The sequence below is a fragment of the Rhinoderma darwinii genome, chromosome 9, assembly GCF_050947455.1.
Source record: "Rhinoderma darwinii isolate aRhiDar2 chromosome 9, aRhiDar2.hap1, whole genome shotgun sequence".
In the NCBI taxonomy this organism is placed as follows: domain Eukaryota; kingdom Metazoa; phylum Chordata; class Amphibia; order Anura; family Rhinodermatidae; genus Rhinoderma; species Rhinoderma darwinii.
The window spans coordinates 98077271-98100369 of NC_134695.1; the positions used below are offsets into that span (position 1 = coordinate 98077271).

The following is a 23099-nucleotide window of genomic DNA, read 5'->3' on the forward strand; positions in this document are numbered from 1 at the left end:
GACAAGCTTATCCTAAGTTGCCCCATAACTTTTTGTATGTCCATATTAAATAATAATAATTAAAAAATATAAAAAAAAAAAAATTAATTTATTTTTAGCCACAAACATCAGCTTAAATAGTAATCCAGTTTATATGCGTTCATTCAGTAGTACATAATATACTATTTGACTTTACGCTTTTGTTTTCGGGGTCTTGTTATAATTACAATGTTATTTACATTAGTGAATAGAACGTTTAGATTTCTTGTTAAAACCTTTTGCTTATTAATTAAATCCTTGTATTTATGCCACAAGAAAATGACAGACAAATCCTACCACCTCGTAAAGCACAATAATTAAAGGAAACCTCTGCACAAGGTTTACATGTATCGTGTAATGATTATCCCGTTTCATTAGGGCTTGGGGACTTGCAGCAAGGCATTGTGAGTCATATTTGTTGATATACATAATGATTAAATTCATTTGTTGAATTGATTGTTTTCCAGTTGAATATGATATTGCTCTGTTTTGAAAAAGAACAAAAGATGATGAAGAAAATTGCCTTTTTCTAACTAATGCAGACTAGATGTGTAAAAGGATTAAATGAAGTGAGGAAATTGCTCATAATCCCGTGTTATACGGTTTGGCTCTATTGCAGTCTAGAGAGGGGAAGTTGTTGAAGTCGACAGAAAAGTTGGATTATTGTGTCTTGCATTGATATGAAATTCCCAATAACTTCCCTTCCCGTAGTGCTTGCGGGTGCTTGTCGTGGTACAGTAGACTGGCATATAGTAAAGCCCCATGGAGATTGGATCACTAAGAGTTGGAGTGTCAGTGTTTTTTGAGAAACATAATTATGAAAGTTGCCTTATGTATCAAAGTGGAATTTGTCATTTAATCTAAGGCCATTTTAATACATTGGTGAGCTTAATGCAGAAATATGCCCCCGACCATAATGTTTTTTACCCTCCAACATATGAAAATGGAAAAGAGAAAACCGCTGCTCAGATGCTCCCTAAATGCCTGCCACAGAGATGCCCCCAGAGGTGCCTGCCACAGAGATGCCCCCAGAGGTGCCTGCCACAGAGATGCCCCCAGAGGTGCCTGCCACAGAGGTGCCTGCCGTAAATGTCCCTCCCCAGAATCCCAGCCATAGATGCCCCATACTGTGCCTCGACCATAGATGCCTGATACAGATGCCCCCAGAGTGCCTACAACAAGTGCCACATTTAAGCCTCAGATGCCACTCCATTGTGTTGACTCCGATAGCCTTTATTTAACTCTTTGTTGCACACTCTCTGAGTGTAATAAAAGCCTTTGGTTTTTCAATCCTATGTAAAACCATAAATATCACACATTGTGATATCCTTATAAGTTGTGCCAATTCAGAAACTCAGCTCATCACCTTATAAATCACTATTGACTCCATAGAATAATAGATATGGGGTAAATTGTTCTAGCAGATTGACTGCCCCCATGAAACAAAATGACACACCCTCAAAATACACATTAAATTTAAGAAAAGTATTAAAAAATTCAGGTTGCTCTAAAGACATCATATGTTCAAATCTTTACTCCATCTATGATAACCTTCGAATGCAATGCATACCTCCAATTGAAAACTACTGGGGGTTAATAAATATAAATACAACCCTAAACTGATGAACAAATGAAAAAAAATTGCCATCAAAATAAATATTTTTCCAAATTATTGGTACGTATCACAAGGGCTATATTGAGGAGTGAGTCTGCGCTCAGCACAAAAACTGCTTATATTGCAGGTCTCGTGCTTATATGAATAAGTTAAGGCTTTGTAGGTCCTGAGATCTGCATATTTTTGCTTTAGGGCAATGGGTTTCTTGCGTCATCTCAGACAGACCCATGCAGTGATGTTCCCTGGGGAACATGATCGATAGATTCAAGCAGAAACACTCTAAGTAGCATCGACTATTCTTTACAGATGTGCTTATCTTGACCGAGCCTTCCTGGTTTCCTCTTTAAAGGATAGTCTTTATATGAATACTGAGCATTATAGGCTTACACAAGCACAAATACATTTCATTTTCCTTCGGAGACACAAGAACTTTTGGGACTTCTCCAATGACAAAATGGGTACATACAGTTGATCAATTAGTGGAGCATAAATGTATCTATCGATTATCTATCTATCTATCTATCTATCTATCTATCTATCTATCTATCTATCGATTGATCTATCTATCTATCTATCTATCTATCTATCTAAAAAAAGAAAAACAATCTATCTATCTATCGATCGATCGATCGATCGATCGATCGATCTATCTAAAAAAAGAAAACAAATCTATCTATCTCTGCAGGACTAGTAGAATATTCCATTTGCTAATATAATATCAGTTAAACTTCTAGGATTATCTTTTTTACAAGAAGTTTGCCTATACCTGGTTTCCATTAAAGGTACAGTCCGGGTAGAACTTTGTTATGCCTAGTGCAGAGCCTGAGGGGGCGGTGCATAACACAAGATTTATTTTGTTGTTTTTCTTTGCCTGTATCCCTGTATCAAGCCCCGCCCCTAAGGCTCTGCACCTATGGATAATTTAGTGTATCTGTTCTACCAGCATGTTCCTTTAAGAAGATACAGGAGATATTTTAACAAAGTTATAGAAATTCCTTATAGAGTATTGTGGTACCTGTGAAGACTAGTAATAAATAAATAATCTCTACTGCAGCCATGGCAATCAGGATCAACAATAGATTATCATATTTAACTAGTAGGAGCATGAAATCACTGTTTTACTCTATTAATACCAAACCATAGACCCCATTATAAAGTATTTTAATTTCACTCTTCTGGTTGCCCTAAAATAACGTCCATAAATTTCACTTTGTGGAGAGACTGCAGAGGTGACCACATAATATTTCCCTTAAGTCATAGTGTAGAACTTACATTATAAAGGCAGCTATAGTAGAAAGGGCTCTTTAAATTCACAAAACTTGTCAGCCCAATTTTGATCATTGAAGCAAACAAATCAACCAATGAGTTTTGGATTTAAAGAGAAAACAGATTAAGTCATTTTCTACCTCATGTCACAATCCTTCAAGGATATTCCCAGTAGATATATACACACAGATATAGAGACACATCTCTGTCATCCTAAATATCTGTCACCTACATAGGACACACGGATTCTAAAAATAAATATTTGTAACGTACAGTATAAAGATGTCTTTGCACCCACATTGGAATTGGAAAAGACCACTGACATTACCTAAATTGTACCTAATGTTGAAAATTCTAAGAACGTACCTAAAATTTCATATAGAAGGGAATAGCTAAGAATTAACGCAAGGACTTAGAGATGTTTATATAAGAAAAAACACATGCATCATTATTAGCGAAAAATAGACAATATTTTATTGAAAGACAAAATAATTAAAAATAAGTACATTGGCAGTAGCATTACCGATAGAAAAAGGATCGCCACATAGGTCGGGTCCCAAAGCCTCTAATAATGGTTCATGTGGGATTTCTTATATAGGTGTTCATATGAGTTGCTACATGCATGTATTAGCCCAACTATCTAAGTAGATGTTATAACATAGAGATGTCCGTCACGTTGGGTGCGTGGACCCACTAGGCTGTACCGCCTTAACGGTATGGCAGCTGGCTGACAGGACACAGGTCAAAGTCTATAGTTCATATAGGTGTACCTCTGGTAGCTTCAGACAGTAGCAAGGCAGGCTCGGATGGGAGTAGGCAGCAGGCAGACACCAGGCTTGGTGCAGCAGGACAGGCGTGGTACTCAGCGCAGCATGACTCCAATTCAATACGGCACTTGGACCAGGATAGCACGGGATACAGGCTACAGGTAGCAGGAACGGGAAACACTGGGAACTGGAAGACACTTAGGAGACCATTTGCAGAGACAAACTAGGGTAACGACAACAATGCTCAGGCAATGCAGGAAGGGGCAGAGCCCTTCTTATAGTCCAAGGTGCTCATAGGCTAATTTGGTCTTTAATTCAGGTTCGTGGGCTGGCCCTTTGAGAGCGGGCACGAGCGTGCGCGCGCACCCTACGGGACACAGCAGAGCGAAGCGGAAGTGAGCGCTGGCGACTCCTGAGGAGTACACGGGCTCACTGATGGCTGTGGCCGTCAGGAGGTAAGCAAACCTGGCGGCCCGCGGCCATGGGCATGACAATGTCTATTGGTTGTAGGTCACAATGAAGTTAATATTTCTTTAAATAGTTCCTTAAAGAAACACTCTGAGCAAAACTGAGTCGTAGTATTACAGATGTAGCCGTCTTTATCTTGACTTTTAATGCATTAAATACATAGTGGGTAGATCCCTTATCTTGGCTGTTTCAATGAATTTTCAATGGCTTTTGTTGTGTGATATCACGCTGCAGCAAGTTTATCAGAATCAAGAATCAAGATAAAGATGGCTACATCCATATATCTGCGGATGTGGTGCATGACACAGGGATTCTCTATTTGGTATTTTTTAATCTCTGTGCCAGGCACTACCCTGCATTGGGCATAACATTAATTCTACATGGACGCTTCCAGGTTATGTACACCTTTGAAAACGTTTTTATTTTTTTATAAATATGTTTATCAGTGCGTTTGGTGCAACTTTTTAATAATTTTTTAAAAAAAATTATTTTTACTTTTTGAGATCTAGCTGCTTTGTATCCTGTATACAGAGCAGCTGAAAAGTGCGCTGAGACCTGAATCCGTCATGACCGTGGGAAAGGCGGGTTCAGTGACAGCGGGTCCTGTCTGTCTCTGACACGCAGGATCCACTTGTTTTCGATCCACCTGTTATTGATTGGTAACAGCTCGATCCTGTCTGTCAGAGACGCAGGACCCGTTGACACTAAACCCGTCAGTTCCACGGACATGACGGATTCATGTCAACTGCTCTATATACAGGATACAAAGCACCTGCATCTCAAAAAGTAAAAATAATTTTTAATAAAAAAGAATTAGAAAGTTGCGCCAAAAACACTGACACACTTTTTTTTAAAATAAAAAAATAACATATTCAAAGGTTTACATAGCCTTTAACTGCTTCAAAGTGTCTCTATTTCATTATTATTTTTTTGCAAATGAGATAATGAGGTTTTGGGGGTTTTAAAGGGGCTTTTCCAGCTATAGAAGTGATGGCACATCCCTAGGTTATGCTTTCACTTCTTGATCGGTGGGAGTCTGACCTCTGGGACATTCACCAATTCTCACAATGAAGGAGCCATAGTGACATGTCAGAAGTTTTGATTGTTGGGGTCCGAGCACCACCAATCACTAAAACAAAGCGGCAGCAGTGCTCGTGCGAGCGCTCAGCCGATTCGTGCCTGTTTGGCTTTTTTTGGGAATCAATGTATCGGACTACGGGCTCAATAGAAAGAGCCTGTGCTCCGTTACATTGGCTTTTCAGAGAAAGCCAAACAGAAATGAAGCGGATGAGCGCTCACACGAGCACTTCTGCTGCTCCTTTTTAGCGATTGGTGGGGGTCTCAGTGCTCGGACCCCCACCAATCAAAACTTCTGACGTTTGTTAAACGTTTAGCTACACTTTAAGCGCTTCTGCCTCTTCACAAATTTTCCCTGCACAGTGAAACAATGCAAGAATCTGCTTCTTCAGCTTCGTTCAGATGATCGTATCAGGAGGGGTACTAGAGGTTGGACCCCCACCTATCATAAATTAACAGCATATTCTAGTGATAAGCAAGCCATTGCTTCTTGTAATTGGAGCACCCCTTTAAGATTCCTTCGCTCCATTGGATATTATCATCTGTACACCTATAGATAATCTAAAGTAGAAATATATCTGCATCACTATATACTAAGATGAACTTGGAAGAATCTACTTGTGGGGGGCATTTCCAAAGATGACTAGTTTACTTGTTGTTTACTTTGACCATAAGAGTAGAAGTAGGGAAAGGCGTATACCCCCCGTAAAGTGGACACTATTATGTACAATACAGTAAACTCATACAGAAAAATACCACTATAGGTACAAGAAAATGCAGCATTGGATGGGGTTTTATGCTTATATGGCAATATGAATAAAGCAGAGCTCAGTTTGTCATTTGGCACAACTCACAGTGTTATCACAATCTGCAGAGTTTCATAGGACTGCAGGTTCCCCTACTAAGTCACCCTACCTCAGCCACCTGACAGAAATAGTTAAATGACAAATTCAGCCTGCCACATCTATTTTTATAACAAAATAAGCCAACAACAACAACAACATCAACAACAACAACATTGCTTTACCCTAATTTGTTGCAATTTTGGGGTTTGTAATTTTGTCTCTTAGCAATATTGGCTCTATGAATACTGTTAGCTGTGAAACACAGGGTATGCTATGCGTTGCAAATTTTACTCACTTCAATTTTTTTTATTTTAAGGGAAACATTAAAGAACAATATCCCAGACTCGTCATGTCCTTCGAATATGAACTATTTGTGCTTATGTTTATTGAGCAATAAACATTCGGATCAGCTGCAAGTAAATTTTCTTCGCTGCATGATGAATTGGATGCCTGCACTCTGGATGTAAGCAGAGCAATTGTTTCATGTTGACCGTGTTTTCTATAACTTGTGTTAAAATGCCGGAAAGACTTGGGGAAATGTTCATGGATGTTTGGACTCCGTTCTTCATATTATGGATTGCTGTTCTTCCTCATGTGTATATGGCTCCAAGGAATGAATCCCATGTACTCTCCACTGAAGCCACTATGGAACTTAATGGAATCATTGATGAACAGAAAGTATTAAACAGATCCAAGAGAGGCTGGGTGTGGAATCAAATGTTCGTTTTGGAAGAGTTTTCTGGACCTGAACCAATACTAGTTGGGCGGGTAAGTTCTGGATTTTATTAATTTACATTCTCTTTTTTTTATCACTTTATGTTTTACAGAAATTGTTTACAAAAATATTATTATTATTATTATTGTTGTTGTTATTATTGTTGTTGTTATTATTGTTATTGTTATTATTATTATTATTATATTTTGTATTATTATTATAAATATAATTATTGCTACTACTGCTACTGTTTATAATAAAAAATGTACTAGGATCAGTTCACACTGAGTTTTTTGGTGCTGATTTTGACGCGGAAACCACATCAAAATCAGCGCAAAAATTTGCCATAATCGCCCCTAATGATTTCAACGGGAGGCAGAGGCATTTTTCCTCTCGGGAGGCTTTTGGCCACTTGCAGAAAAAAAAGTGCCATGTCCTTTCTTGCTGCGGTTTCCGCCTCTGACCTCCCATTGAAATCAATGGAAGTCTGAAAAAACCTGCGGTACTCGTTTCTGAGCGTTTTTCGCGGCATTTGTTGCTCGTGGTCCTCACATTAACATTAATGGCTGCAGGCAAAAAACATGGAAAAATACATGGAGGCAGTTCAAAATCTGCCACAAAATTCCTGATGGAATTCTGAGGCAGATTTTTTCTACCTGCAAAAAACTCAGTATGAACAGGGCTTTACTGTTATTAGAATTATTATTATTATTATTATTATTAATAATAATAATAATAATAATATGTGGCATTGTATAACTTTTCACTTGACAAAAAACGTGACACCTACTTTATAATTTGCTGAACTCTTGTTAAAGAGGACCTGCAGGCTCACCTGACATGTCTGTTTTAGTAAATACTTGTATTTCCCATAAAATTAAAAGCACCTTTCCTTAGAACTCTGCATTATTCTGTTCATCTGTTGTTCCTCCTGGAAATGTATGAATAAAATGACAACTGGTTGTTGACAACGTTAAAGTGTGAAGGGATGCATCCTTATAACAAGGCAATGGTAACACCAGTTGTCATTGTATACATATATTTCCAGGAGGAACAACAGAGGAACATAACAATGCAAAGTTTTAAGGAAGGGGGCTTCAGAATTATTATTTCATGAGCAATACAGGGCCTTCTTTCAGAGAGCTGACAGGTCCTTCTTTTAGATCATGCTTTCTTTAAAAGGTCAATGAGAGCCTTTGTGTGATATCTGTATAGACAGATACTGAACAACAACTTCTATATGATAAAGGTCTTATTAGAATCTACTGTGTGGATATGTAAAAATTCTTAGGTAAATCGCAGTGTGCTGCCCATGCCCCTGCACACTCTGTCATAGCTACTGAATCAGATTGATGGACAATTTTGGGCAGACTATTTGCACGTACTACTGTATTCTGGTGCATCAGTATATAATACATATATATGTACTCATACATGTAGACATGTTAAGTTATTATTCATTCCCAGTCATACTTGACAATGTATCTCTATGACCTGAACACAAGGTCAAAATATCCTAAATAAATCTATCAGTACAACAGTACAGTAGATTCACCGCATCATTTGTGGGTGCGACATCTTAATCACCAACACCAAAGGCAACTATTGTATATAATCAGTACTGTGTATGAATACCTTACAAAAATGAGTAAGGTTTGGACAATGTGAGTTTTAGAATGAGGAATTCAGCACCATGGACAGCAATGTTTCATGTTGTTACTGATTAAAGGCTGTGTACACCTTTAAGGGGCTTTTTTTTGTTTCTGTTACATAAACAGGTCAGTCAGTGAGTTTGATGTAATCTTTTAAAAAATGTGTTTTACTTTTTGAGATACAGCTGCTCTATTTTCTCTATACAGAGCATCTGTATCTTTCATTTTGATCTGAATCCGTCAGTCCCGCCGACCTGACATGTTCAGAAATGTGTAGAGATCCACCTGTAATCCATCACTTCTAAGTTATGAACTTAAATATGAGGGATAACAGGAGGATCCTGCGTGTCAGAGACACACAGGACCCGCAGTCACTGAACCAGTCAGTCCCGCTGACCTGACGGGAGCAGCGATTTAGTGCTACATACAGCTGCTCTGTACAGAGAATACAGAGCAGCTGTTTCTAAAAAAGTAAAAGAAATTTTTAATAAAGACAAATTAAAAAGTTACATCAAACAAATAAAAAAATAAAAAATCCCCATCAAAGGTTCACATAGCCTTTAAATATTTGCTGAAAATTTAATACCCCTTCAATTACCCCTTTTATTTTACCCTATACATACAAATATACAGAAGTAGCGAACCTTAACTTGACTTTTAACACTTTAAAGGAGTATTCCAGCCTTTAGCATTTTTCACCTATCCACTGGAAAGGTGAAAAATGCTAGGTTGGTGGGGGTTCAACCGATGGGACCCTAAACCAATCGCCAGAATGAGGGACCCAAGTCTTCCATTCTCCCCAGCTGCAAGACGGCGACTCGGAGGAGTTTGAATAAGGTGGAGGCCGGGGCTGCACTCGGCTCCTTCTGTGAGCCCCATAGACTATGAATGGAGCAGCACGGCAGATGCCTGACCTCCGCTCCATTTAAACTCCTCCAAGCCGCCCTCTTGCGGCTGGAGGGAATAGGAGACCACGATCCCCTGTTCTGGCAATTGGTGGGGTCCCAGCGCGGTTGAACCCCCACTGTTCTAACATTTTTCACTTACCGATTGGATAGGTGAAAAATGCTAGAGGTTGGAATACCCCTTGTGGCAAGAAACTTGAACTGGACTTTTTCAATGATTTTCGATGGCTTAAGTGATGTTATCACGCTGCAGCAAGTTATCAGAGTCAAGATAAGGATTGCTACATCTGTACTAAAGAATCAGATACTGGTTGAATTTTTGCTGAGGGTTTATGGTAGCTAATTTTAACTTAATAAGGCCTCATGCACACGACCGTATTTTTTCCCACCCGTAAATACTGGCGTAAATACGGGTCCGGTGTCACACGTATTCCACCCGTTTTGCACCAGTATTTACGAACCCGTTCCCGTAAATATGGGTCCGGTGTCACCCGTATTCCACCCGTATTTACGGGCACGTTTTTGGCGGCAAAATAGCACTGCACTAATCGGCAGCCCCTTCTCTCTATCAGTGCAGGATAGAGAGAAGGGACAGCCCTTTCTGTAATAAAAATTAAAGAAATTCATACTTACCCGGCCGTTGTCTTGGTGACGCGTCCCTCTCTTCACATCCAGCCTGACATCCCTGGATGACGCGGCAGTCCATGTGACCGCTGCAGCCTGTGATTGACCTGTGATTGGCTGCAGCGGTCACATGGCCTGAAACGTCATCCAGGACGTCGGGCCGGATGTCGAGAGGGACGCGTCACCAAGGCAACGGGCGGGAGACCGGACTGGAGGAAGCAGGAAGTTCTCGGTAAGTATGAACGTCTTTTATTTTTATTTTTTACAGGTTTATACTGATCGGTAGTCACTGTCCAGGGTGCTGAAAGAGTTACTGCCGATCAGTTAACTCTTTCAGCTCCCTGGACAGTGACTATTTACTGACGTCGCTTAGCAACGCTGCCGTAATGACGGGTGCACACATGTAGCCATCCGTCATTACGAGAGCTCCATAGACTTCTATGGACTGTCCGTGCCGTTATTACGGCCTGAAATAGGACATGTTCTATCTTTTTCAACGGCACGGGCACCTTCCCGTGAGAAAACGGGAAGGCACCCGTCGCCAATAGAAGTCTATGAGCCCGTTATTATGGGTCGTAATTACGACCCGTAATAACGGGAGTTTTTACGGTCGTGTGCATGAGGCCTTAGTCATATTTAAAAACATTTATAATACAGTGTCTACTTACCTGTGCCAGCATTCTCCTGTTCTGATCTGCCGTCACGTGACCGCACCAAGGGTTAATTTTTCATTTCCTGTGAGCTACCGTGTCTTTGCTCAGCCAGCACTTCCGGCTGAGAAAGGCACGGCGCGTCATCAACTACATTTACAGGCAGTGGGCCAGGCGGCTGTTTCATGAGCTCTTCAGAGCTCGGCCTCCTCTGGTCCCGCCGCCTTTAGATGTAGTTGATGATGCGCCGTGTCTTTACACAGCAGGTAGTGCTGGCTGAGCAAAAACGCCCCCTCCTTCTATCTCGTCGTCCACGCCTCCTCAGCCCACTTCACACTCGTAGTTCCCGCACTGCCTGGCCGTCTTGTCTCTTCCCTAACACACCCCCTCCTCATTTTATCTTGTCCTCCACGCTTCCACCTCCTCCTCTATTGACCTCCTATCGCTAATAACCCCTTTTCTTTCTCTATTAGCCAAATTACTGTCTGCAACATCCTGTGAACATAGAGGGGCGGGGCAGTATGCAAATAGCTGAGATGCTTTGGAGGAAGGGGGGATGTAAGCTGTCTCCTCAGATGCAGCAGGGGATCATGGGTATGGTGGGTTACAAGCCAGGAAACAGCCAGGACCAGAAGCAAAGGATGTAAACAGACAGAAACAGCAGCAGTGACAATGGAGATCAAACAGAAACTGGTTAGAAGTTTAATAGGGGGTAATAGGGGAGGCAAACCAAGGCTGGGGGACACTTTTTAGAATTCTTTTTTTCCTGGACAACCCATTTAAGTCCTGGAACTAAATGCTACTTGCCAGCGCTGAAAGAAAATGTAATCCAAGGGCTTCTAGTATTCAGAGTATTATTCCAATAAGAAACGAGAATAAAAAATACTTTTATATTGCACAGTTTTAAAGAAAATTGATCATTGAATATTTATAGGAGTAGAAGAGATGAACCTGTCCTTTAACTCTTTGTGGTGTTTTTTGAGAATTAACTATAGTCCTTTGTAAAAACACAAATCACATATGATTGTATCAGAGTGAGTTGTGCCAGATATAAAACCCAGCGCTGTTACGTACATGATACAAACTGATCTCTTCTAAATTTTTTACCCTCGAAGGCTGAGTTCACACGGAGTGGATACACTTCTTAAAAGCCTGCAGCGTATCAGCCCTGTGCACCGCAGGGTATTCCAGGTAAAAAAGCCCACCAAACTGTGATGCAGTTTTTCACCCAGAATGTCCGCTGCAGAAAACTGCAGCACTTAGCCGGTCCGCTAGCAGGCTGGCCTCTTGGAATGACATTTCATCCCAGGAGACTGCTGCAGCTTGTGATTGGTTGCGGCGGCGGTCAAATGGGATGAAGCGTCATCCCAGGAGGCCGGCCCTCTAACATCATCCAGGCCGGCCTCCTTGAATGATATTTCATCCCATGTGACTGCCGCTACAGCATGTGATTGACTGCAGCGGTCACATGGGATGAAACGTCATCACAGGAGGCCGTACTGGAATGAGGAATATAGACTTCTGGGTAAGTATGAGTTTTTGTTTTTTCTGAGTTGCGTTTTTTGCGGTGCGATCTCTGCCAAACCGCCGCAAAAAACGCAAACAACCGATATTTGTTGCAGGATTTACCTCCTCGTTGAATTCAATGGGGAAAACCTGCAACAAATATGCAGCGTTTAGGCAAATACAATTGACATGCTGTGGAATAAAATTCACGCAGCGTGTGAACGGACCCTTACACTCTCTTCTTTATTGGTATTCCTCATATTCTTCGTCTTCAGGAAAAAATTCTTAAAGGAGTTTTCTGGGATTTTCACATCTCGGCATTTGGGTTCTAAAGGGAAAAATAACAAACTGTTAAACATTTTTACCCTTCCGATTTTGCCCCAATCCCCCCCACCTGTCTCTTGCATCCCCCATTGCTCCTCAATGAATGTTTATCATGTGACAGCAGCAATGAATCACTAGCGACTGTGGTGCTGTTTTTTCGTTTGTGAGGTATTTGCTATGGCCATCTACCGCCCGCCGCAGTCACCTGACCACTCCCGTCATAATGGACATCACGTAAGCATGCGTGGTGGAACAACAGAAGTGGCATGGAGGGTGCACTAGACTGGCAGCCGGTATCCAGGGCAGAAAACCCCTATAATATTTTGTCACTATTTATTTATTATAAAGTCACTTACTGTATACTTCAGTTTTATTATCCGATTGAAAAAAAAAAAGATTCCATCCTGTATTTATCCTGAACATGAAGCTATTTTATCAAGAAAAGCATTACTATGAATTTTGTAGATACCGTATAGAGTATTTACACTGGATGTAATGATTAGGATACAACGTAATTGTACTTTGGACATATCTGAAGAAATATGACATATACTATGAAATAACTGCAGGACTATTACAAAGATTGCTCTATTTAGCTTCCCTTCTCATTTACTGTAAGTAACAAATTGTGCCATTTGTGTGGTATGTTCATCGCTGAAATAGTCATGACTTCAGTGCGTGCAAAGTACCAGTTTCCAGAGCTGTAATTTGCTCTAAAGTACAAGGCACAGACAGCTGTAATATCTGATGCTGCCACTAGAGGTGTCAGATCCAAAACTATCTGCAAACCTTGAGCATTCAGGCAGTGTCCGCAGACTAAAAGGAATCTGTATGAAATGTGTCGCAGCTTTTGCACCCAATTTGTATTATATTGTCATAAACATAGAAAATGTCAGTGATCAATATCCTTTCTATTATGATTGATGATGTTTTTTGGTAGTTATGTTTTCACCTGGATAGATTACATTGATATATATTTACAAATGATTGTCTGGTTTGGAAAACCTATTTTCAAATACCCTTTTTGTAAATGGTCACTTAATCTATTAGGGCCTGTTCACATCTGCATTCAGGAGGAAAAGATCAGCACTCCTTGTGGAATTTGAAAAATAAATCTTCTTTATATATTTAGATAGCCAGCTGAAGGCTGAACAGCTTAAAGTGGACAAAATACATAAAACGTCCGTCCCCTCTGACGCGTTTCTAGCTCAAAAGAGCCATTACTCATTACCGACCTGTTCACATCTGTGTCGCGCTTCTGTTCATGGGTTCCGTTCGACCTTTCCGTCGGAGGAGCCAATGAACGGAAAGCCAAACGGAAACCATAGCTTCCGTGTGCATTACACTTGATTTCAAAGGTAATGCTACTGTTTTAGTTGGTTTCCGCTTGTTTCCGTTCCATAAGGGTTCTGTTTTTTTCGCAGGAAAAAATAACGTCGTTGACTACACTATTGTTTCCGCAAAAAAACCTGAAACCTTACGGAACTGAGACAAACGGAAACCAATTGCAACGGAAGATTTATCATTGAAATCAATGGTAATGCAAACGGACGCTATGGTTTCCATTTGGCTTTCCGTTCATCAGTTCCTCCGATGGAAAGGTCTGATGGAACCCATCAACGGAAACCGAACGCAGATGTGAACAGGCCCTTAGCTAGAGCAGACTGTAGCTACGAAGAGAGCGCCTCTGACTCTGGAGAGACCTGCATAGCCATGCATTACATGAACAGCCCATTGATTACAATGGGTATTGTGTAATGCTTCATTTCCCCAGTTATGGCGCTGCAGTGAAATTAAATACTAACAGACAAGTTACTCCACAGATTTGGGATAATTTTTAAGGGTCCGAGTAGCAGTACAATCCGCTTATTCTGAGGGGACCCTTCTAACATAAACGCTTCTTCTCCAAATAAGATAACCCCTTTATTTAGAAAAACATTTTTTAAATTCAAGTAGGCATAAGAGACAAAGGCCCTAACTATTGGAGAAAGCTAGACAAGATTTAGGCCCTGTTCACACAGAGCATTTTGTAGGTAGAAAAAAAATCAGAATGTCTGCAGGAATTTTGAGTCACAATTTGAACTGCCTGCATGTATTTTCCTGCACTTTTTGTGGCATCTCCCGTCCGCGGCTATTGGAGCTAATGCAACGACCATGGGCATAAAACGCTGCTAAAAACACTCAGAAACATGGCGCTTCTTTTTTTCCCGTGAGTGGCCAAAAGTCGCCCATTGAAATCCATGGGGGGCGAATTCTGCCGTTTTTTGGAGCTGATTCCGTCGTGGTTTCCGCCTCAAAATCAGCGCCCAAGAACTCTGTGGGAACTGACCCTAAAAGATAAGTAGAGGGAGAGAACAGAGCAATGAGTACTTTGCATATATTTGCATGAACCTTGAGTGGCGGGTGACTAAAAGTCTCATAAGTCTGGATTTGCTGATCATGGTAGCAACTTCCTGTCTTCAGTTAGACTAGAAAAAAACCAGCTCTAACTGAGTAGACATGCACTTTAAGAAGGTTGTCTAATACGGGAAAAAAAGATCTGCTTTCTTTTTTGCAGAAACAGTGCCACTCTTGTCCATAGGTTGTGTCTGGTATTGCAGCTTATGTCTAGTCAAGCTTGGCATAATGCACACCAGACCTGTCTTTAGCTTTTAATACCATATTAATTATTTCTTTGTATATAAAAATTAAATATGTCATAATGACTAATGAAAAGTCACCATATTGGAATATTGAATGGAAACATGAGTTACCCGATAATTCAGTGTACGTAGAAAGCTCCTGCCACCATCATGAAAGGTGCATGAACATAATTTGAGCTGGTATTACTATTCAATTATCCTGTCTCCTGCACTGCAAGTAGGCAAAAAGCAATATGAAAAATATTATCATAAATTTGAAACACTCTGAAAATATGGATACCGGAAATTAGACTTTCAGTGTGAGCTTCGCCTTGTTAAAGACTGGCTCAGCTCTCTATTGCTGAACCTCATGCTGTAATACACCAAAGGAAGCCTTAATTCTGAGAAGTTTTAATGAAGCCATAGACTGAATAAAAAATGAAGACTCCGGGATAAAATTAAAGCACACAATGAATTTATACACATAACAAGACATAATAAAACAAGATGTTCTGGAGCCTTTACTTGAGGGTTTCGGTCTTTTGGAAAACGGTGGCCGTCCACGTAGTGCTCGTTAATCTTGACAATTATATATGAGTAATATTTTGTTACAGTTAAAGTCAATGCATTTATTCATTCCAGCAATCTGGGAGAGCAGGCATTCTATACTCCTACAGAAACCATATTGTGCCTGCACTGCTTACGAAGGTGGAACCCGGCAGGTTTCTTGGATATTGTAAATATTTTAAGTGTTTGGATTTTTGGTAGGATGAAATTTAGATAAAGGCGTGCTCCCCTGGTGCAGATACAGAAATATCTCTTCATATCACTAGGCAGGGAAAGAACAAAAAGACAATCTGTTCTGAGATATAAAACACTTGAAATTACATCTCATTCCTATTTATAAAAGTTGAAGATACCTTGACACATAGCAAACAACACATGTTTCATTTCTAACTGATATCTTAGATTTATAACCTCCGTGAGGCTACAGATATTATCTGACTTTATATAGGCTGAGTTCACATGTAGCGTTTTTACGTAATATCTAATACCTGCTGTATGCGATGGTTGTGAACTGATACAAGCTGTGATCATTTGTGTATAGGATGAGATCTACCAGATCTTAAAGGGGCTGTTTCAATACACGACAACACCTTTCCATATGAGTTATTTAGACATATGGATATCCCAGAGAGGGGCTTGGGACCCCCCCTCTTTTAGCCAGAGCATAGATCTGATAACATAGAGCGTCTCGTTCTTTGGCAGACCCTGTCCAGCTATGTTTTACATAATCGTCCATTCATTTGAATGTAATATTACTTTTCCCTTGTAGAGGCCGCTGCAAGAAAAATGTGCGACCAGCCAACACTCCCTTGGCAATAAAGTGTTCAGCTGATCGTCAGGCCACCTTCACTTAAGTGGTTGTCTTGATGAGACAACCCCTATAAAGGGAGCCTGTCATGTTGAAGATGCTGTCCAATCTGCAGGGAAAATGTTATAGAGCAAGAGGAGCTGAGTAGATTGATATCTAAATATATTGTACATATATATTCTATATATATATTTATTTTTTTCGGAGGGCGATCCAGTAGAACTCGTCTTTTATTCATTTAAACCTCTTCTCTTTCTGGCATTGGGAGTCCAGTGGTCGGTTCTACTAATTGATTGGCAGCTATCTCTGCATGCCCTTTCATACAGGAAAGGCTATCAATCATTGAGTGAGACCGCCCACTGGACTCCTAAGTTCAGAATGAGCAGAGGTTTAAATGAATAAACTACAAAAACTACTGAATCTTTTACCACAAAAATATATATATCAATCTGCTCAGCACTAACTTCTCTGTAATATGCTGTGCACAGATTGGACTGCATTTTCAACATGCCAGGTTCCCTTTAAGAATAGTTTAAGATTACAGTTGTTGTTATGAAAGTAGCATCTAAATGGTAAACAGACACCGTTATGGAAAACTGCTGGGCTTCATTAGGTATTTTTTCTATAATTTTTTTTAGCAATCTAAAATATAAAAATTACAAAAATATATAGCACAAAAAATACAAACACAGCATGTCCACCCCCTTAAACAAAAAAAAATGGTGTATATATATATTTGTATGCAATGCAAAGTCATGATAATAATCTAAACACCCAATTGAATATGGGTCGATCTTAATGCACATAAATTCAGCTATAAATTACCCACCATGTTACATTTTGTTTACCCTGCCAACCATTTAATACCTTGTGAAGTTAAGCGACACATCCACTTATAAGAGAAATTGGATTCTGGTGTTTATCCAATTTTGACTCTAAGTGGGGGATCGGTAGTTGAAACACTTGTATACAATATTTTACATTATCCCAAAGCTCACAGTACATGTAAATTTGCTTCAGATCTAGGGTATTCAGGGTAATAAGGGTTTATTGAAAGCCCACTGTTTTTTGCAAAGAGCATAGGTCAGATTGAAAGTTTGAAAAATGGGCTACCCCATTTAACCTGATTAATTTTTTATATATGGATGGGATTTATCTGTGTTTTTTTTATTTGTAAATAACTGAAAATATGTTCTGCTTTCTGTAAACGTGTGGCTTTTAAACTTCCTGAAGCTGGAAGCTCACCATGCTCCAAATTTACCATCTGCCTTATAACTATTATTGGGTTTTTCATATACAGTATAAATATATACTGCTACAGGATGTTTGACCCAGTTTTACTTGTTCAGAAATAACATGTGATTGACCCTTAGGCTGGTCGAAATGTCTAGAGACATTCTTTTTGCTACATCTATTTGGCCGTAAAGATGTGTAATTGTTTAAGTGGATTTCTTTCTACTCTCATAGCAATACGTAGTTTAAGGCATATATTCATTTTGGGAATGGGTTAACCAAAAAGTATTTCAGAAACGTGAAATATTTTTTTTCTATGAATATCTTATTTTGAGAATTTCACAATTGCACACCATTTAATAATTTATACATTTAATACAATATTACAAATATAATTAGAAGAAAAAAGAATGGCTTCAGATAAATTCATGGCAATGTATACAATGTATATAAGACACATATTATTGTAGTCCCCTCTTGAAATTTCTCTCTATATTCTTCTACTTCAGGCTACCGTAAAGTGTAATGCTGGGCAAAAATTGAAAATATATCTTTATGCCATACTAGTGTCCTGCAACATTTCACAAAAAGTTATATTTACCTAAATTCTATAATTCTGTAGCACCGGCTTGAGCTGCCGCCTAGTATAGGACAATAGGTAATCTCTGAATTGGGGGCAATCAGGTAAATTAATCCACGTAAAAAATGCAAAACTCAATGGGATTATCTGCATTTTCATTTTTGTCGGAGGTTCTGTACAGAGAATTTTCTGATTCTAGTGATACAGTATTGATGGCTACCAAAGATGGGTGCCATATCATGCTCTATGTTATCTCCTTCAATGCATTGCCAAATATTAATTCAAAGCAAAATGAGAAGTTTGTTTGTTATACATGGAGATGGGCTGCAGAAAGCCTCTTACCCAATCTTGTCAGTCTCATCCCGCTACCTGGATCAACTTGTTTTCCTGATCTTAGGGCTAAGTACCAATGGTAAAAAAAAAACAACAGCTTGGCTGGTTAGTAACATACACTTGTAAGTAGAGTCTTGAGGGGCTTAACTTTCAGACCTCTGAATGGAAATAATCACCTAAACATTGATTTTTGTATAAATGTTCTAGATTTGTGTCTAGGTGACACAAATGATGTAGAAGTTTTACAATCCTTCTTTGGTCAAATGTCTAGACTTACCGTTTCATTGGACACTTTTTGGATCCCTTGCCCTCCCGTCTTCAGTTGTAGTGTGGTGACTAGTAAGAGAAGGAAGTTTAATGTTCAGTAAGTCAAATGTTGAACACATAGACATCTATAATCAGAAGTCAAGACAAAAAAGAAATGGAGACAGCACTACCGAATTTTCAAAGTGAAGATCCTTTTATTCCACGGTGCAACGTTTCAGCTCAATACGAGCCTTTCTCAAGCATGAGAAAGGCTCGTATTGAGCTGAAACGTTGCATCGTGGAATAAAAGGATCTTCACTTTGAAAATTCGGTAGTGCTGTCTCCATTACTTTTTTGTCTTGACTGAGGGGTCACTTTGGACTGTGACCCAGGAGACGTGCACCCTCTTGAAAAATGTATCCTGTGCTGCTGATCTATACCTATCTATAATCAGAAGTCAATATGTACTGTAACTAAAGAAAATCGACGGTAAAACCAACAGATGTATGTGGGACAGGGAGCAGAAGCGGTCCAATAGGTATGGAATGGATCTTCTCAGTTTCTTTAGAAACATTGGAGATGATCTGAGATTCTTGACTTCCATCAATAAATGAATCATTCAATATTAAACTCAAACTTAACTCTAATATGAGTAGTTTGACTTATCAGAGGTCCACCAAGACCTCGGATACACCAGGCCCATGCTGCAAACCTGAACACAATCCTACCATCAATAAAACCATCCTCAGACATAGAAGTTTCTATTCTTAAATTTGAAGGAATACATTTGACCAACACATGTCCAAGTAGGTTGCCATGTTAAAGTAACAAATTCCAAACTTCCCTGTATCTACCGGAAACAGGTTCCACAGGTTCTAATAATGATATAGATGATAAATCAAATTTTGGATTGTTACTCATTGTTAAGACCTTAATTGGAAACAACGGATATATTCCAGCGCTTGGACGGTAGGTAAATGAGTTCATTTAAAACACTTTTCAAGAAACCATTTTTCTACCTTGTCTTTAAAAGGCTGTATAATTGTAATGAGTCTCCGTGTACATAAAACTAATTGAACACAAATTCTTCTAGCATTTAAAAAATATGATGATCCCTTCAAGGTCATGCTAATGGGAAGATTGTATTCCAAACTCCGCTTGGAGTTAAAATAAATGATCTAACAACGTATCCTAATAAATGTTTCCTCTCAAACACACAGGCTTCTTCTAATGACCTTGTGTAATCATACATTACTTCCGGCTCCTTCTGTTCTTACCTAACATAATTACTTCATTTGTTTATCCTGTTTTGATTAGTTCTTATGTTGTATATACCCTGTATTGGTAATGCTGCTTAAAAATTTAGTCTCTAAATGTTTGGCGGATGATATAATGCTCCGATATATTCTTTTCTCCAGAAGCAGAAAAAAAATGAAAAAGAAAAAAAAAACACTTGCATATGCTTGAAAATCAAAGGTCATTTGCCTCCAGGGTAACTTTTGCCTTCACACTTGGGTGTTGGTGGCCCATATAAACAGATGTTATAGCTTCTTACAAGGCATTGAGAAAGAAATGTTATTGACTTATATCTTTCTGTTACTTATATAGCTCCAACATATTCCGCAGCGCTGTACAGAGGTCCACACTTACTGTCCCCCTTGGGGCTCACAATCTCAATTCCCTATCGGTATGTTTTTCTGTATATGGAGACTTATTTGTCAAAACACCATAGTAAATATCACTATAGATCTTCATACATTAAAGGGCTTTTCTCATGAAGACAACTCCTTTTTAAATTGAAGCAAACCCAGGAATGAGCTAACTGCTGAGCGTCCGGCTTTAGAAGCCCCCAGTGATCAGCTGTTACCCCTAAGGAAGTTGCAGAAACCCGGCCAAATGAATGGCCGACCGTGTAATACATGAATGAAATAGGTCCGATTGAGTAGGTTCTACTCATTGTTAGGGATCCCCGACCTAGTTAATAGAGGTGATCCCCCTCTATGGCATCAATATGCTCTAATAGGGTGTATGAAAAGGGGTTGTTTTCCCCATTTTATTTAGTTTGTATGATGTTTTGGTATTTTCACTTGATCCAAAGTAGAATTTTTTTCGCCTCTACGAGTATAACTCAAAGTAATGTCTGGCACACTGTCATATATTAAATCTGCTGTTATAGCTACAAAAATTTACAGTTTTTACTATAAATATTATATATACTATTTTATCACAAACATATTTTCTTGTGCGGCAGTACTCAACAACATAATTTGACAAAGGAAATTAGAAAAAACTCAAAAAAGACCATTTGTCATAGTGGTCCCCGGCCAGACAGATATTGAGTCCCAGAGGAATGTTTTTCAGAGCTTACTGTATTACTATTATTGTCAGAATAAGATCATACTGTAGAAAAGGATGTGATGAGCAATTTGGAACCTGGCCTAAGAAATTATCATCAGGAACTCTGGGTAATTAGATTTAAGGGGTCACATAAAGGTTTCTGTATTAACGAAGGGGACATCCATGGGTCACTTTCTCAGAAAAATATTATGAACTTAAAGCACACCAAAAAGAACACATAGCATATTCCATGACCATGGGGTGTGTGTGTGTGTGTGTGTGTGTGTGTGTGTGTGTGTGTGTGTGTGTGTGTGTGTGTGTTTGTATGTATGTGTCGTGTGTATAATATACAATATATATACATACTATATAAGCATGTTTTCCTATGGGGCGGACCAGCATTTTTGGACACTCATACCAAACTTAGTTCAAAAATATTCCTAAACTTAGGTGTGATCAATATCAGGTGGATCCTGCATGTCTGAGACACGCAGGACCCATTGTCATTGAAGCTGTTAGTCCTGACCTGACGGATTTGGATTTGAGCGCAAGATACAGCTTCTATGTACCCAGGATATATAGAAGCTGTTTCTCAAAAAGCAAAAACTTTTTTAATTTAAAAAAAACAATTGCAAAGTTGTTTAAAATACCATGATACATTGGTTTTTTTTTTGTTTGTTTTTTTAAAGTGTTTAACGGTTTACATAGCCTTCAAGTCTTTTTTTTGGCAGATATGCAATTGACAAATTCTCCACCTTCTTTTTTTTGCTCCAGTTTGCAGACATGTCTAGATCAGAGCCCAAAAGAGGCACAGGAAGCTTTACATCAATATTAAAAACAAAACAAAGGATTGGGCACATTGATGTACAACATGCCCGATTCTTCTTTCCCCTGACATCTGCAATTGGATACACAATCAACCGATCCCACCGAAATCGGCAGGCTCAGCTGACTTTCATCTAATGTGAATGGGCATCTTTACCTTCCTAGTAAAATGTAATCTCTTACATTGTACCCTATGGCTAAATGATTTCACTATAATGTGTCATATGAATAATCGAAAAGGTTGCTGCTCTCTGGTATTAGTTTCATGTTTAGGTATAGACTAATGAGCACATATTGTATGTTTGCAATGTAATGTATGTGTAACATGATGAAGATTTATAGGAAGCAAAGGCAAAAAAATTCCACGATTATGGGTCCAGGGACTAATGTATAATAGGTCAAGAACAGTTAAAATAAGGTAGTCGTAACTTAATAAATGTACAATTATTTAAACAATTTGGAGAAACTGAACATACAAAAGTGGGAATTTCTTGCACTTCTTTTTGCTGAGGAGTCTGTATTTTTGCCTGTAGGATGTGGAGACGTCAATATTTTAGCTGGTTGGTTATATTTACTATGTTTAGCATTTTACCCAAAGAAAAGAAAACATGTCAAGTGAAATTAAGCAACTATAGAAACTTTGTGACCAACAAAATGATGATTCTTGTCTATTTCACAAGCCGCTTTACTGGCGCGTGTTCCACAGAATAATAAAAATTATTAAATTAGTTGTTTTTACTAAAAATAAAATACCTATTAGGCTGGTCACTGGGCAGCGACGGTGGCACCAATTATCCACTAACACTGGAAATGCTCTGGTAGGTCAACTAGCTGATGATAAAGTCAAAAGAATGGAGTAAATACAGCAATCACTCGTGAACCCACATCCAATTTCATGGCCACATACTGTAGGATTGGACTGTAGGATTGGACATGGGTTGGACTATAGTTGATTTAGTTGAGACTAGAATCTGGATCTTCAAGCATTGTAGATGATCAACTTTTGGTCCCTTGTCATATTTTCAATAGCTACAATATATTGTATAAAGTACATTGGGACATTTTTACACACATCTGATTGTGTCAAGATGTTGTCGAATACCACCTGAAATTATAT

The 23099-nt window shown here is 39.1% G+C and overlaps 1 protein-coding gene across 1 annotated transcript in view; it reads left to right on the forward strand.

The window, feature by feature from the left end:
• Nucleotides 1–23099, forward strand: part of LOC142661261 (cadherin-8) — a 279721-nt gene that overhangs the window by 5948 nt on the left and 250674 nt on the right. Inside the window, exon 2 of the mRNA XM_075838641.1 lies at nt 6373–6824. Within this exon, the coding sequence (XP_075694756.1) occupies nt 6540–6824 (285 nt within the window). The 5' untranslated portion in view covers nt 6373–6539. The remainder of the gene's footprint in view (nt 1–6372; nt 6825–23099) is intronic.